At 40.1% G+C, this 16,949-nt stretch overlaps 2 protein-coding genes across 2 annotated transcripts in view; both read left to right on the top strand.

Annotated features, from left to right (window-relative positions):
* The first annotated feature begins 848 nt into the window (after positions 1-848).
* On the top strand, positions 849-10,613 carry atp6v0b (ATPase H+ transporting V0 subunit b). Its single transcript, XM_079529181.1, has 8 exons — positions 849-1,169; positions 2,067-2,115; positions 3,861-3,944; positions 4,751-4,828; positions 7,317-7,386; positions 7,844-7,895; positions 8,184-8,374; positions 8,545-10,613. Exons 1-8 carry the CDS (start codon positions 1,085-1,087, stop codon positions 8,569-8,571), a joined length of 636 nt encoding a protein of 211 aa, XP_079385307.1. The 5' UTR covers positions 849-1,084; the 3' UTR covers positions 8,572-10,613.
* A 1,433-nt stretch (positions 10,614-12,046) lies between these two features.
* Positions 12,047-16,949, top strand: part of b4galt2 (UDP-Gal:betaGlcNAc beta 1,4- galactosyltransferase, polypeptide 2) — a 343,648-nt gene continuing 338,745 nt past the window's right edge. The window contains exon 1 of the mRNA XM_079488696.1: positions 12,047-12,454. The gene's annotated coding sequence lies outside the window, so the exon portion shown is untranslated. The remainder of the gene's footprint in view (positions 12,455-16,949) is intronic.

Genomic DNA, 16,949 nt, shown 5'->3' on the forward strand with positions numbered 1-16,949 from the left:
TGCTTTTAACTAATTTGGATGGCATATGAAAAAATATATAATGAAATTAATGGCATAATATTACACAACTGTATTACATTTAACTTTGCAAGTGCTTTTATTTTTATGAATTAATTTATTTGTAACATAAATAAGGCTCTTATGTGTGGGACATGTTTTTTCCACTTTTGTCCCTCATCTCAAGAATGAGTGATATATATATATATATATATATATATATATATATATATATATCTTATACATCGTATAAGATATATATATATATATATATATATATATATATATATATATATATATAAACCCATAGAGAGAGAGAGAGAGAGAGAGAGAGAGAGAGAGAGAGAGAGAGAGAGAGAGAGAGAGAGAGAGAGAGAGAGAGAATGTGCATTTAGAGAATGTGCATTGAATGATTAGTAGGTTGCCCATGTTCAATGTTTTTAATAACCCAGCACAAGGCATCTGGCGCCATCTTGCGTCCACAACAAGCGGTGCATGATGGTGGAAAGTCTGGTGACGCGAGGTTTTATGAATGACATGAAGCTGATGAAGCCTACTCCTTGGCATATTTGGCTCAGGGAAGAAAAAAAGCAATATGTTATCTTCTTGTGTTTTAGTATTTCACAACTGCTACATTCTAAAAAACAATAACGTAATAAATAACGACCATCGTCCATCAATGATGATTCGTGAGTGCCTGCCTGCTGCAACGAAGCAAAGCAAAGCGAGGGATTCTCGCTTAAAAAAGAACAGATCTACAAGCTAAGAACGCGTCGCCTCGCGACGCGTTCTTAGCTTGTAGATCTGTTTTTTTTCCCTGTCACGCAGCGCAGCAGCAGCAGTCATCGTCACGTCTTCAGGTCACATGCTACCCAGTCAGCCTGGTCAGCTGACAACACAGCACAGCTTCCTTCCACTTCTCCATAGATTTTCCTCCATCGAAGCGAAGGCATTGAAAAACTCTTCATTTTGTGGCGTTTTCTGGGGGGGCCTATTGGCGTCATTTGCCAACATTGAGCCGGCGAACAACACATCGCGCAGATAATATAAGCACATCGTGATCGCATTGCTATATCGGCCCGGATAGATGCTTCTCGAGTGGATGATGAACGGACACGCTATTCTCTACACCGGGGTCACTTTGGCCTTCTGGACCACCATCCTGGTTGTCGGTAAGATAGATGCACGATCACGCGTGGAAAAGTGATCGGAATCCTTCCGTACGCGAATTAAAGGTTGAGTAGATGGTCCTTTATATATAATCGCGGTTTCATTCATTGATTTCGTGGCGTCAATGGTGAACGACTACTATAGGTTGTACTGTGGTGGGCCTGACTAAATCCCGGAACGACTAACTTACTGGTTGATAATAACCCAATGTGCTAAGCTAATGTAAATGTCAGCCCCCGTTCAGCGTTCGGGCTTCATCGATATTTGTATTTGCGGATTATGACATGTCATAATGGTAGTTATATTAGAACGGCCAATGCAACTGTAATGTCGGAAAGTTGCATTGTGTTCAGTCAAGTGTCCACGCCGGAAATTAGACGCACCCCGAGCCTGCAGTGGAACGTACACAACACATTAGCCCCATATGGAACCTCTCCCACCGTTGTAGCTCGTAACTACGTTCCATATGGGGCTAACAACACATAAAGCGTTTGTTTATTTGACTGCTTAGTTAGCAGTAGTGATGACATATTTCGCTTTACATTAGATCCTCGCATCTACGCCAATTAGTCATAGCATTGATCAAGCCTGCAAGCATATAGTAGCTGCATCTGTGCACAACTGATGAACTGTGACTGACTGTGAAGCACTCTCAAAATAGGAACTGCAGCAGTTCTCATGTGAGAGTGAGCTATCACACACAGGCTACAGTTTTGTAAATTTGTACTAGTATGATTGTGCATGGTGTACTGTATAATACTGGCAAAAACATGGGTTAATAGAAGTAGGCTATGTCATGGAATGACGCATCTTGGAATGTCAAGATTGATATTTTAATGCAGATCCGTGGTATGTCAAGTGTGATATCAAATATGCTAATCATCTCTTTCTATTTTTAGGTCTTTGCTATACGATTTTTGATCTAGGGTTCCGCTTTGATGTGGCATGGTAAGTTCTCATCATGTAAATTGAAATGTGTGATGCAGGAGACAGGTTTTGGATGTAGTTGTTGGGATTCCAGCAGATGGTATTAGGATACTATATATATTAATTTATTTTGGCATTGGCTAGTCCAGTAAAGGAAAAAGCAGCAGTGAAACTTGTTTAGATTATGTAGTAATATCATGATGCTGGTTGCCCTAGACTAGAGTAGACTCGGAAGAGTTTTCAAAAGATGGTAATGTTGATTTAAATCTGTTCTCTTAACGTTAATTCGATGGCAAACTACAAACCAAAACCTGTCTCCTCACCCATTTTTGCACTGTAAAAGCAAATCACCACCAGCCCATCTCAGTTTCCTGATCTGAACGTTTATCCGATATGTTAAGACATAACTGTTCTACATGTTGGCTTACATCTTCCTGTTGGGGCCTGTAACAACCTTTTCTCACCAGTGACTAGAAGATGTCTGTTTTCAAGTCTGTAAAGCTGGTGTAGATGGATAGCTGATATAAAACACTTCCTTTTATGATGTTTACCTACAACGCATTGTAACAGCCCTTCCTTTTAACTACATTCTCGGTGTCCTTAAATGGCAGATTATGAGATCAGATAATTGCACTTGTGTTTCAGTAATGTGACCCTTGGTTTCTGACTAACGTCGAGTCCATAAGTTGTTCTGTTGCAAAACATTCTGTGAGAATGTTATTACTTTTTCTTCTAGCAAGAGTTTCAAATACGTTGCCCAGTTTCTAAATTGCTTAATACAAACATTAAAGGCCTAGGCTAGGCTTTTGTGTTTTGTAAATATATCATTAATCAATGGTGGAACGTACTAAAAATGTGGCTTTTCACTTTTAACATATTGAGCTAGGCTATGCCTTGAACTTGGTAATTAGCCCTTGGTAGTGTAAGATTGTTTGCTAAAACCAAGTTGTCCATCCACCAGTTTACATCTTCTCGGCCACGCTACACTAGGCTTTTCGCGCACAAAACGTGCATGTTTACCCTAAACGCGTGGCCACGCGTGCATTTTTGAGTGGTGTAAACCACTCCTACAACTGGCTTTTTTGTGCAGAAAAAATGAGCATGGTTGCTATGTTCAAAATAATTTCTGACGTAATTAAATCACACCCGGGTGAACTGGATGACCGTAGCAACCATGCTCATTTTTTCTGCACAAAAAAAGCCAGTTGTGAAATCACATCCGGGTGTAATTTCATTACGTCAGATCAGAGCTGATCAGGCTATATAATACCTTACCTTATATAATACCTCACATCGGACAAAAACTCCAGCTGAATCAACTTCATGGTCACAAATCATCACATCAGAAGACGACCCTACCTAGCCAAAGATCTTTAAAGACGGTGGGAAGCCCAATATTTCTTCCTTACCTTCTCTTTCAAACCATGATCTTTATAAAACCTTACACCACTCAGTTCACACGGGTGTGATTTTATTATTTTAAATAGGACTGGACCTAAATTAAACGCAGGCGCGGCCGCGCGTTTAGGGTAAACGCGTGAGAGAAGCCTGGTGTAGCTTGGCCGTCTTTATACTGCAGATGGGATATATATATGACTTCATACTGTATATGACAAAAATAAAATACTGATGTGATGTTGATGTAGAACTGTTTTCTCATGTTGCTGTACTATAATATACCACTACTGGTGCTCCATAAAACACTTAAAAACGGCAGGCTTGATTCTTAACTTCTGTTGTAACGAGGTGTTTGTCTCTTTCCTTAGGTTCCTGCTCGAGACCTCTCCATTTATGTGGGCCAACCTGGGCATTGGTCTGGCCATCTCACTGTCTGTGGTGGGGGCTGCCTGGTGAGTACTTGGCTTTTGAGTGTGAACGTTTCTGGAAGTGACCTTGGACGCAAATTAAAATCAACACATAAGTCTTGGCAAAACCTTGGCAGCCCCTAGATTTGTACATGTCTTAACCCATTTTGACCTGTGATCAGATTCTAAAAATGTCTTCTACATCCTGACAGTTTTCTGAAAAAGCTATGTTTCTATGTCAGTCGCTCTTCGATTTTTCAAAAATAGCAGACCTACAAGCTCGTAGCGCGCCACTCGGTGGCGCGCTATGAGCTTGTAGATCTGCTATTTTTCAATAGCTAAAGCATAACATAATGCTAACACCAAAAGGGGTTCCCGCCCAAAATGGGTCAACACTTAATTCTTGGCAAAACCTTGGCAGCCCCTAGATTTGTACATGTCTTAACTGCATGTGCGCTCACCGTACAGTCAACCTTCAATGGACACATATTTCTAGGAACACGGTAATTTAATGCTAGTTTCACGGCAGTGCCGTGAACCATGGGAAATTGGACACGGCTTTTCCAGATATTAAAATAAGTTAAGAACAGTTTCCTCATTCTGTAAATGCTCAAAACAGAACACAAATTGTGGAAGTGGAAAGTCTTTGGTAATGCAGGAACTCCCATCTGCCATGGATAAAGTGATGTGGTTCCTTTTTGATGTATTGGAAACACCAGGAGAGACTGTCCATAAAAACTGTCATTATCCTGAAACGGCGTACATTATGCTGAAGCAATTTATTGAATTTTTAGATGAGGTGCTATTTGCATGAGGTTCAGGTGCTAATTTTCTGTATTTTTGGATTCTAGGGGAATCTACATCACCGGTTCCAGCATCATCGGTGGTGGTGTGAAGGCTCCACGAATTAAAACTAAGAATTTGGTCAGGTAGGCTCATGCAAACCTTGAAAAAGAGAGACGCAAGCATTCAGACGAGTAGTACACAGTTCTGGCAGAAATAGTCTTTTGGAAAGTAAAACCAGCACTCACTTTGATCCATTTAGGATTTCTTGTTTATTATAGGTTCACCCCCAGCTGCAGAACATACAGACATTGGCTTCTGATTGGTCTGTCGTGCAGGTTGAAACAAATAAACACCAGTTTAATGACGTATCAATGCATACTATGCAGCTACTGCTGTTGCCCTGCAATGCATGTAACATTCACTAAACTCACCCCACACAGCCGTCAGTTTTTTGGTACTACTGAATCTGACATAGTGGACTACTGAATCAAATTAGTGTTTACTACTTTTTACCGTAGGTTTTAGTTTTAATCTAGTCTCGAGTGAGAAAAGCATGGACAGAGTGGTGCTGGTTGATGACCAACAACGTGGCATTATGAAATACGAGTCTGCTGCCTGCTGGCCAGACTGAGTAGCGAGTGACAAAACAGATTCACAGAATGCAGCGAGGCTGCAACCGAGGCTAACTTTTTGACATTTTTGTAATGGCATTGCCAACATAGGGATGGATACCAGGTTGAAAATGGGCAAAGGATGAGCCCAGCATAATAATCATTTTTCATTGCTTATGAATCAATCAAGACTAGAACATGGATTTCAACTACGTACTTAGTAGTGTGGAAAGTCTTGCCAAATCAAATATAGCTGATAACTCGAATCTATACATCTTTATGTTGTTCAAAAACCTGTTCAGCCTAGTTGCAGAGCTGTACTGTTGTATATACTGTAATATTGTACATTTTCTTGGAACAACCTTATTAAAGGAGCATTCAGTGATTTGGGTGATTTGGAAACACGCTCTACAGTGGGGGAAGTACAACAGACCAACAGCACACACACCAAGGCCAGCCCCACTCGATCATGATTGGAGGAAGGCCCCTCTCATCCTGATTGGATGAAGGCTTTGCCACCCAAATCCCAAACCGAAACTAGGGTTTTTTGACCCCAGGGGCTCACTGTGGACAGGGAGGAACTCTTTATATGGTCAGAACACTTTATAGTAGGGAGGATTATCCAAAAAATAAGTGATATTTGAATTAAGTGAAATCACTGAATATACCTTTTAAGCAACGATATAATTGGTGCATTTATATAGCACCTTTAGCCAAAGTGCTTTACAAAGATTGTGCATTACATTCACCCACACATTCATACACCGATGGCAGAGGAAAGAAACCATGCAAGACACCAACCTGCACATCGGGAGCTGCCAATTAGGTGTACTGTACAGCATCTTACTCAAGGACACACTAACTCTGGGGTAGCCCGGGATCGAACATCCGGCCTCTCTACCAGCCACACAGCCACTGAGCCCCATACGATGACTGTTTATCAGTCTCCATCCCTGCACATGCTCATTGCTATGTTTATATTCTGCAAGCTTTTGCAGAGTTATTGCATAATGTTGTAACATATATAGGTAGTCGTTACTGTCTGCTTCTGGTGCAGCTAAATTTGAATTGGGCCGTGACATCCGTACGATCTAGTGCTACCATTTGTCCGAGATGTTAAATTACAGATGCAGCCTTTGGCCCTTTGCTGCCACCAGCCATGATAAATCATCTGTAGTGGACCATATGTATACCTTAACATTCTCTCCTCACACAATGTTGCTATCCCAACATAAAAACAGCCTAAAATACCTACTTATGCAATGCATCAAACACGTATATTTTTGAGCTACTGCTTTTCTGTCATTTGGCCAGCTTTGGTGTGTCACCTTAGTAAATATGGATGATCGCTGTTCTCATTGCCATCCGTTTGGTTTTTCTGCTGAAAAAGTCATAGATGATGCATCCATCCCAGACAGTGGTACGGCCACCTTTTCCGCTATGCAGTGGCCTTTTAGTCATTTCTCATGGGTTTGGATGTCAAAATATCTTAGGGAGGACAATGAGAACAAAAGTAATGAAAATCTTTGAAAGGTCCCTCAGTCTCAGATCTTTGTGTATAGGGGTAATTTGGTTGTATGTCTTGCAGGCCAATATAGATTGGTAGATTAGTGCTAAAAGTGTCCTCTCTTTAATATAGATTATACATTATGCCTTTTTAAATTCATTTTAACTGCAATTTGTTTATGGGTAAAGTGAAGTTGGTCCTGAGGCTCCTACTGTATATCTACAATGTAGAAATGTAGGCCTGTCACAATTATTACAGAATCACCTGGTCGCAGTTATTTTTAATAATCGTATAAACTATTCAGTTGAAAAATTGCAAAAATAGCGTATCTACAAGCTCAAAACGTGTCGCAAAACATTTCGATCGACTATTTTGGAAATAAAAAATTGTCATATCTGCCCTGTGCAGGGTTTGTTTACCAAGCCTAAAAGGCTAAATATTCAATGCCCAAAACACAATTAAATCGTTAATCACAACTAATTACATGTTCCGATTCTGTTCTCTCTCCCCCAGCATTATCTTCTGTGAGGCTGTCGCCATCTATGGGATCATCATGGCTATTGTTATAAGCAACATGGCAGAGGTAAGCATGGCAGCCTTCTAATTTATGATTATGATATCAGTTGAGAAGAATAACCATCTAAGTCCATACTAATTATCCATAATTATGGATAAGGGTTCAGGACAGATTGGCCTTTTCGGGGAGGGGTCTGAATAAATTATGGACTTAAAGGGATTGTGACATAAAAAAAGTTTTTGTAATTTTTCTTTTAACATTCAGTACATTTTCTGTGGTCTGTGGTTTTCTGATGCAAACAAATGCTATGATTTTCCTCTGGAGTGTGATGTAAGAGCCAGCAAATCCCATATATGACAATGGGATTTGCCAGCAGATGTCACTGTTTTCATTGCAGCTCAAAAGTCTCATTGATCATACTACACTAACTACAGCATCACACAAATGTAGAAGATCTGCAAGCTTACTTAGTATTCCTGGTGTCATTTGATTTAGTTGTAATTAAACCCATCTCTCTTTGCAGAATTTCAGTGGAACTACCCCTGAGACCATTGGGGCAAAGAACTACCAAGCTGGTAAGAAACTGTTATCCACTGCAGGGCAAAATAGTTTTCTAATCAGCTAGACGTATGTAGAGTTACTTTAGACAGTTTCATATTTATATGTAAACCTGTTGTCCAATTGTTTGAATATAGTCGCAACGACTCGATACAATCTTTATTTTAATGCAATGTTATGCCATTTTTGATCCCATATCTCAACAGCCCTGATTTGTTTGTTTGACTGAGGTAGTAATTGATTGACTGTGTTTCATTGTGGCATATGAGTATGTAATGTTTCATTATTGGCCGCTGTCCTTTCAGGGTACTCCATGTTTGGTGCTGGTTTGACGGTGGGCTTCTCCAACCTGTTCTGTGGCATCTGCGTGGGCATTGTGGGCAGCGGAGCAGCTTTGGCTGATGCCCAGAATGCCAGCCTCTTTGTAAAGATCCTCATCGTGGAAATCTTTGGCAGCGCCATTGGCCTTTTTGGCGTTATTGTAGCCATCCTGCAGGTGACTGACATGAGCTGTACAATTAATTTTTTTTTCTCAATTTTTTCTTTGGTTTTTCTCTTTTTGTTTATTCCGAGCATAACTAGATTGTGTTTAAGTTTGTTTTGTCAGTTTCTTCCCGTCCTGTTTTTACCAATAGGTAGAATAACCATTTGTCTCATTTCTTCCAGACATCGAAAGTAAAGATGGGAGACTAGAAGTTTATATCCAAAAGAAGATTTACAGAAGACATCCTGCTGGAAAATAAGATGGACTATTGTGTAAATACATCGTAAATTATTTAAATGTATTTTTTTGTTTTTGTCGGTGATTGTTTTTAACCATCACTTGTTGAAGAGTGGCTCACCAAGATGTTAAGTCTTTCAGATCAGTTGTGGAGTCAAATGAAATGCAGAAATTTAAACCAGCAGCTTTTTTTATACTTTCATTCTTGTTATAACAGTTATTTTATATCTCACTTTGATTTGTTCATACTTAACAAAAGCCAAATGAGTAATCAAATGCTTCCTTGTCCCCATAAACAGTTAGAGTTTATAAATTGATTAGTATGTGTTGAAATTACCTATTTCATACTGTTATTTGACAGTCAGTGCTGCCAGACAAAACATGGTAGATATTACAGGGCTCTTGCTGTTATGTACAGTTGTCATATAAAAATCTCCAGCTCATTGCTCACAGTAAACGGCTGTAAATCCTGAATAAAAATAATCAGCATTGTGTGCAAGTAATGGTTACAAGAAATTACAGTGACTCGCGCTAGGTTTTCTCTCCCGTTTTCTCTTTGTCATGAATGGCAGGTGAATACATTATTATCTCTAGATGAACCCAAGTGAATTTGAAGAAAAATGCAATCAGATATTCACCTCCTAACGGCTTTTAGTTATACATGTTTGTCATGACTCATGTGTTGTGTGTGATTGACACTCTTCACAAGTGATTGGTTAAAAATGTGAATAGAAATAGAATATTTGAAAATATTTGTGTGCGTGCGTATATAGGATGTGTGTGTGTGTGTGTGTGCTTTTTGTTTGTTTTTCCTGTGAAGCATGAGGGTGTTTGTTAACCATTCTATGTATAATAGCCTGGTCTGTCAAATTTGCAGTTTGATTTTTGTTTTGTTTTGTTGTTAAAAACAAGTGGTCCTTATCGACACTGGCCCGTGTACAGTATTTATCAAAGCTGGCATAAGCCAGCCACAAACTGGCTTTTAAGAAATGCCATGGAACTATGGTTGAGCCTTTATCTGCGAATGGTACGACCGTGGACAAAATCAACTGGCTGTCTCAGGTCTCTGTCCCTCATTCAAAACGTCACTGTAGGGTAGAAACCTTTCGTGTCCAAAATCTTTTCCTTTATATAAAAAAGGTAAATTGTTAAAATAGCTGATCTTGTAGATCTGCTATTTTCACTACTTTAACACTACACTCATGAAGTAGAGCAACAATTTATGAAAAAAAAATACAAAACAAACATGAAAAGTTGAAATATGGAGATGTGAGGTCTCTACCCGACAGCAACGAGATGATTCATCATTAGAGGGAGAACACATTGAGATTAGGTTTAGTAACTTTGTATTATTTTGTACATGTTCCACAGTAAACTTCTTTGAGTTAATTTATCCATTTGTTTCTGAGTGTATAAATGTAAACACTCGTGGTTCCATTTGTTCACTCAGTTAAAATAGCACTTCTATCATTACAGAATCAAACTGAGTGGTGACGTCTTGTGCAAGGATATGTTTCCCACACTTATTTGTTGTTTGAATGTACATTAGTATGCTACAGGAGTGGAGTTTCAGCGTGTCACTTTTGGTTTCCTAACATTCCTAAATTGACCAAATTTTGTGTCAGAGGCATCCAACCTGGTCTACAGAGAGCCTTTAAGTTGAGTAGGAAGAATCTTTAGCCATTGTCAAAATTACATATTTCGTTTACCTACACATTGTGTCCATTAATCCTGGTGTCCCTATTTTGGGTTTTTAAACTTTTGTTTTTTAAATAGATGTACAAGCTGACAACATGTTATGAGTGTGTAGATCGGTAATTTTACCTCTTTGACATGATACAACCAAGTATAGGGCTTATAGTGGTTATATGCTTAGAGATCCCGCCCATGTAAAATGACCCAATAAGCCCATTCTCCTTAATCCCTGAGTTAATGTCCAGTATTTTACATTATGTATCAAAGCCTATGTCAAGTTTTGTGTTAGCCTAAAATAAAAGGGAACCAATGTTTCTGACCACAGTGAGGAATTTCAGGAAGCATCCCTTTGCGGAGTAGTGCAACACCCAGCTTCCTGTTTGGTGGCAAGGCTATGATGAATCCTAATACCTACAGTATGTAATACTCTACTAGGTTGGTATCCTCTTAACACATGACTTGTGATCAGCTTGTGATGCATCATATCCACAGACCATGGCTGAGTATAAATCATCTCATCTGTATCCTTGTGATGCTCCCCACACCCTTATCTCTTTGTCAAGGGAATGACAAAAGGTTCATATAGTTGGGCTTGGTTTCCCCAAAGCATCTCTGCAGGATGATAGGCTGTGTTCAATATTATTCACAACCAAACTTAAGAATGAGCGACTTAGATGGTTTTGGTGAAACTGCTGTGAATGCAGCCTTTGTCCTAGGTTTCAGTGACCGTGATTGGTACCTATGTACAGTTAACAGTATATGTTGATGTGATGGAGATTATTATAAAAAAACAAGACTCACTGTTTCAACATGGTGTATTATAATGAGAAAAATCTATCACTCTGTGGGCTTCTAAACTGTCCTTGGGAGGGGAAAATAAATAAAAATGTTCCAGTCAAGAAATGTGGTATTTTCTTGCTTTTCAATGTGAAAATCATGTCCTAACGGATATGACGTGTAATTAGAAATAATGAGGCTGTGGCTGGTAGGTCTGTACTTTGAACACTGTCCTTGAACCTTGATTTGACCACAGACAAATCAAACTGCAGATCACTTCATATAATTGTGTTTTGAACTGATGCAAAGGAAACTCAACTCAGCTGTACACCACTAGAGGGGGCTAAATAACAGAGCAAATCAATCATGCATAAGATTGTCTGTCTGTCTGTCTGTCTGTTTCATTTTTCATACTCTTGTCATTCACTCAATTTCAGTTCCGATTACTACTTTGTTCTATCTTATCAATATCAACAAAGTAACAACAATACAAGATAATCAAACATGAACACAATGTTTTACCATGTTTTAATCTCATATTACGTTTATAACAATTTTAAAGCATTCAAGCCATTCAAGATATAATCTGGAATGGCTTTTGTATATGTTGGCAGTGTGACAGTGATGATGATGATTGTGAGTGTGTGTGTGTGTGTGTGTGTGTGTGTGTGTGTGTGTGTGTGTGTGTACAAACATAAAATGTAATGTACAAAATAAATGTTCCATGGCTTGAATGAGGATCCATTTGGTCACATTTCTATGCACACTCAACATTCTCAGTGTAGCCTACATTTTTGTTTGACCAGCTCCCTGACCGGCTTCGTGTCAGAGGAGTAAAAACTCATACGCTTTATTTGGACCATCCAGGCTTCCGTAGGCATCAGGAGAAAGGGACCTGCTCTGCTCAGCCACAGCTCAAGAGCATCTTTCATCTGCTTTCAGAGCAGCATCCACGCCAACAACACCACGGAACCGCCGAACATGTAGACCACAACACGGGCGCGCTTTGAAAACCTTCAAAACTGGATTTTGTTCGCCTTGTGTGTAGCCGCTATGCTATACACAAACAATATGCGGCGTTTCTGATAAAGAGTTGGTAGATTAATAACATAATAGGCAATCTTTTAGAATGAAGAGAGCATATGCTGCCATCCTAACTAAATAGGAACACAGTCGCTTTTTTCCGAATTAATATTTTTTATTTTTCATTTTTAACGATTATTGCTGTTGGTGGGGTTTCTTCTCCTTTTATACTACAAACATTGTTCCAGCTCTTGGCAAATGGGATACTGAACGGACATTCGCAAGATTAATTTCTCCAAGCTGACGTAAATAAATATAACATCCAGTGGTGCTCCAGCGTAGGAATCCTTTCACATAAAGGTAGGTTTACTATGTGTGTCTGACACATTGTTTCATTCAGCATCGCATCCTCATGGTCTTTTGTTTCCAGAGCTATGTTAAATGCACCCAGCATGCTTGTCATTGTGTTTTCCCTTTTTGAAACCTCTATTTATTGATGTTGAATATTCCCAGAAATGGGATGATGATACACTGTACATTGCCCACCCCTTTTGTTATGCTCATTTCATCCATGGAACCGCCATACTAGGCTCCATTCTCCCTATATCTGCAATGTTCTCTTTTTTTGTGTGCATGCTGTTCTGTGCAGCCCTAATGACAAACCCATAGCTGCTATCTTTGCAGGGTTGATCCCCCCCCCCCCCCCCCCATAATGTACAGTTAGACCCGAGCTAATGTACAGTAGCCTACTGTATGCTCACAGTGCCGAAGATGTAAAGATAAGCTATCTTACTCTATTGTGCATGAGGCCATTCCAATCTATTGCTCCAGTTGCCTGCCGAGTATTAATGCTACTCATTACTCTGTGTGTGTGTGTGTGTGTGTGTGTGTGTGTGTGTGTGTGTGTGTGTGTGTGTGTGTGTGTGTGTGTGTGTGTGTGTGTGTGTGTGTGTGTGTGAGAGACACTCAACAGTACAGTAGAATCAACCAACCCTGAGTCCCTGACCATAATAATAAGTGACATTTGTGTCAGTATGACAGTTTTTCTTCAGGCCTAATATGTAGACTGTAATGACAAGTGGAGTGGAATGACCCCACTTTATACAATAAGTATATTGTCCAACCCTGATTGCATCTTTAATTGGTAGCTTATTGTACTGGGGGATTGAGGGTATGAGATAAACAACTTGGAAACTTAATTACAAAATCAAAATTATATAGCTGTGTGTGTGTGTGTGTGTGTGTGTGTGTGTGTGTGTGCGTGTGTGCGCGTGTGTGCGCGTGTGTGCGCGCGTGCACTATGTTTCAGTACGTAATACGTTGACGTGTCACGTGAACTGTAGTATTTGAATTTAAGGACATAGAAAACTATGAAAATAGTATTGAAAACAGTATTTTTTATTATCACATATCCAGCCATTATTTGCCCTGGGAAAGAGGAGTTTTAAAAGGGGTGAGAGGCTGGTAACTGATAACACCCTAGGGCAGAGCATTGATAACCCTGATATGACAGCAGAGCTCATGCCCCATCAGTGCAAGCTGAGGTGTAGCCCTGGAGATCCAAACCGTGTTTGAAGTTATTACCACATCCTGGAGAAAAGCTCCTGTCCCTGCCGAATTCCACCGTTTAAAATCAAATAGTTAAATTGTCTCTGTCGGGTGGAAACTGTTATTACTGTCAAAAACTGTTACTTTTCAGGCTTCAAATGAAAAAATAGCAAACGTAGCAGTCAGATCGAGCTTGCCACTTTTGATGCTTTTGTGATGCTGTAGACCTGTAGTATGATCAAGTAGATGAATTAATAACGAATAATAAAATAAAAAAACACACAGTCAGAATATGGAGATAAGAGGTTTCTGCCCTACAGCAATGATATACACAAATACAAATACACAAGACAAGCTCACAAATACACAAGCGCACAATGCGTCAGGCTTGTGAACTTGTCGATATGCTATTTTCTGCGAACGCCTTCCCCCACAATAAGGATGCTGGGGTTAAGCATCAAACGTGTCAATTTCCATTGTTGTCTTGCGGATTGTGGGCAGTGCCGGTTGTCTGTGTATTTCCTTTGACCTATGTTGGACTAGTCTCTCAAGACAGACTGTTGGGGGGCCGCTGTTTTCCCGAATATTTGACGATGGGATTCTCAGATTGATGTTGGACTGGTTGACTCGGTGGAAGAAAACTACAACTGAGCTGAGTTGCCTGCCAAGTGGGGTCAACCACAAAGCTTCTTTCCTATTAGTTGATGCCCCCGGTCCAAAGTTCACTGCTTCAAGCGACGCATCAACTCGCTGCAGCAGGAAGCTCCACGACTCTCGTAAAATAGAAGTGAACGGGACCATTTTGACACCTCTGACGTGTATGTGTGACCGTGCCTTAAATCTATATGCTCCACTTTATGGTGTCGTCCACAGTTAACAGTTTTTGTATTGGGTTGTGTTTGAAATGTACTGTAGTTCTGCAAACTGTTAATAAATACTTCAATCAATGAAGAGAACCATCAAGGTCTCAGACAAGAAACTAAACTCATACCATCATTGTGGACGTGGCACTAGGTCAGACACCAGTGACCAGAGGGGACTGTGTGAGAGGTCCATCGTAGGCAGACCCCTTTTGGTGAGAATGTCCTCTCCATCAAAGGAAGTCTAGGGTATGTCACTCATAACTGCTCTACTACAACTAAAACAATGGTTAACATTAACCAATGTGACTGACCATTGATACGTCTTGCCTTTTAAAAATAGGCTTTAGACATTCTATTGTTTAGGTAATGGACTTTGGTAGTATGTGTTTTGGAGCATGTGTCCGTTTGAGCACGGAATGTCTGTTTGAGCCTGTGACATCATGTTGTTGACATCATCAGACGTCATCATTGTGACGAACGGCACCGCTCACTTCACACAAGTGTGATTTTAAAAAATTGTTTGGTATTCTTAAAAAGATTTTTTTTAGGTAGTTGTATGTTCTCTCTGTTTTGTCATGTTGTAGCTGTGGTGTATTTGTACGTGGGTCTACGGATGGAATGGCAATGAGCTTATAGCTAAATCTGGCATATTTACACGATATCATGTGATTGAATTAAGGTCCATTAATGTGCACTGTCCCGGACAATAAATACGTAAATAAAGTAAAGTAAAGTAAAGGACACAACACAACACCAGAGTAAGTTGAGTGTCAAACTGTTTTAAACACTGGTTTGGTCTCCAGGGCTAGCTAAAGAGCAACCACTATGAACCTCGACCTCGCTGCGCTACGAACTCAGCAGCTGCTGTACTCTCATTGTCTTTATGACTATTTAAGTCTATGAGTATGAAAGACACAATAATGAGTTCATGGTGAAATATACAGCTAATAAAATGGTCCCATGTAGTTGTTGTTGGGGCCTGTACATTCATTTGTAAATGTGGAATTTGTCCTCTGCATTTATCCACATGCTACTGTAAATATTAGGAGCAGTGGGCGCTATTAATAAACATGATGCAGTACCAGTGCCCAGGTAGCAGTTAGGGGTTAAATGTCTTGCTCGGGGACACATGATTCCCAGAAGGTCGCTCTATCCACATAGAAGCATCATACACTTGATCATTGATTGATTGATTGAATACTTTATTTGACAGAAATGTAAACATCACATGGTACAGTAAGACATTAGAGCTAAAAGGATAACTCCCGGGGACTTCGATCAACATAGCATACAAGCTTGGGCCGCCCCGTACAAGGCTAGCGTAGCATTACCTTCGTAGCATTATCTTCACTACATGTCGAACACAGACAGCATGAAAGTAGAATGACTGTTTGGAGGAATTAGCCTTCCGTGCTAACATAATATCCGTTCTATAGGAAAAACGTTAGTATTTTGGTCACCTGGGCTGAAAACTATACTTGTGAGTATGTGCACCACAATGTGGCTCACAACTATCGGCGGTGTATAGGGCAGATTTATGGTGGTGGTTATTATGGTGTCAATTACGGTAATGAGAGGTGGCACGATCATAGATTCAGCCCCCGTAGTCTGTGTCTGTCTGCTGAAGAGTCGTTGAGTCACGAGCTGACCTCTCATTCACTCCATGACTCATCTGTTACTGCTATATTTGTGTCAGGCAGACACAACTTATCTGTTATCTCTGTATTCCAACTTTTTGTGTTTTTGAGAGGCGCTAGCCCCTCCTATATACAGCTTTTGTCCCCACAACATGTCCGCAACACAAACATTAAATGTCATTGACAATGAAGGGAAAATGTACGTCATCTTGTCCCCACACGTCTCATATTTGCCATCGACAATGAAAAGAGAAATTAGGTCAAATGTCCGCCAAATAAAATGTAAAATGTCAGCAACACAAACATTAAATGCCATTGACAATGAAGGGAAAAATTACGTCATCTTGTCCCCACACGTCTCATATTTGCCATCGACAATGAAAGGAGTATAGGTCGTCAAATGTCCGCCAAATTTGTGGCAACAGGCATTCTGATTGGCCAGTATGAGATGATGCATGATGTACGATGATAAGAGCACCCCTCACTTCACACGGGTGTGATTTTTCTATTTTCGTGAATTAATGCCTTACTAAGCTTACTTGATCATACATACTCCAGCACGCACAAAAGCATCAAAAGTAGCAGATCCACATGCTCGGAAAAATGTGATGCGAAGCGACTTTTGCTGTTTTTTTCCGATTTGATCAATCCTGAAAAGTGACTGTTTTTGACATATGAGGTTTCCACCCGACAGTGATGATTATGCTTGGCCCAGTAGTTCTCAAAGTGGGATCCGGGGCCCGCCAGACGTCCTTGAGGGGGGTTCCAGGGGGCCCCCTGCTAAATGATTGATGTTATAGGAATGAA

This window comes from Electrona antarctica (genome assembly GCF_951216825.1).
Source record: "Electrona antarctica genome assembly, chromosome: 19".
Classification (NCBI taxonomy): domain Eukaryota; kingdom Metazoa; phylum Chordata; class Actinopteri; order Myctophiformes; family Myctophidae; genus Electrona; species Electrona antarctica.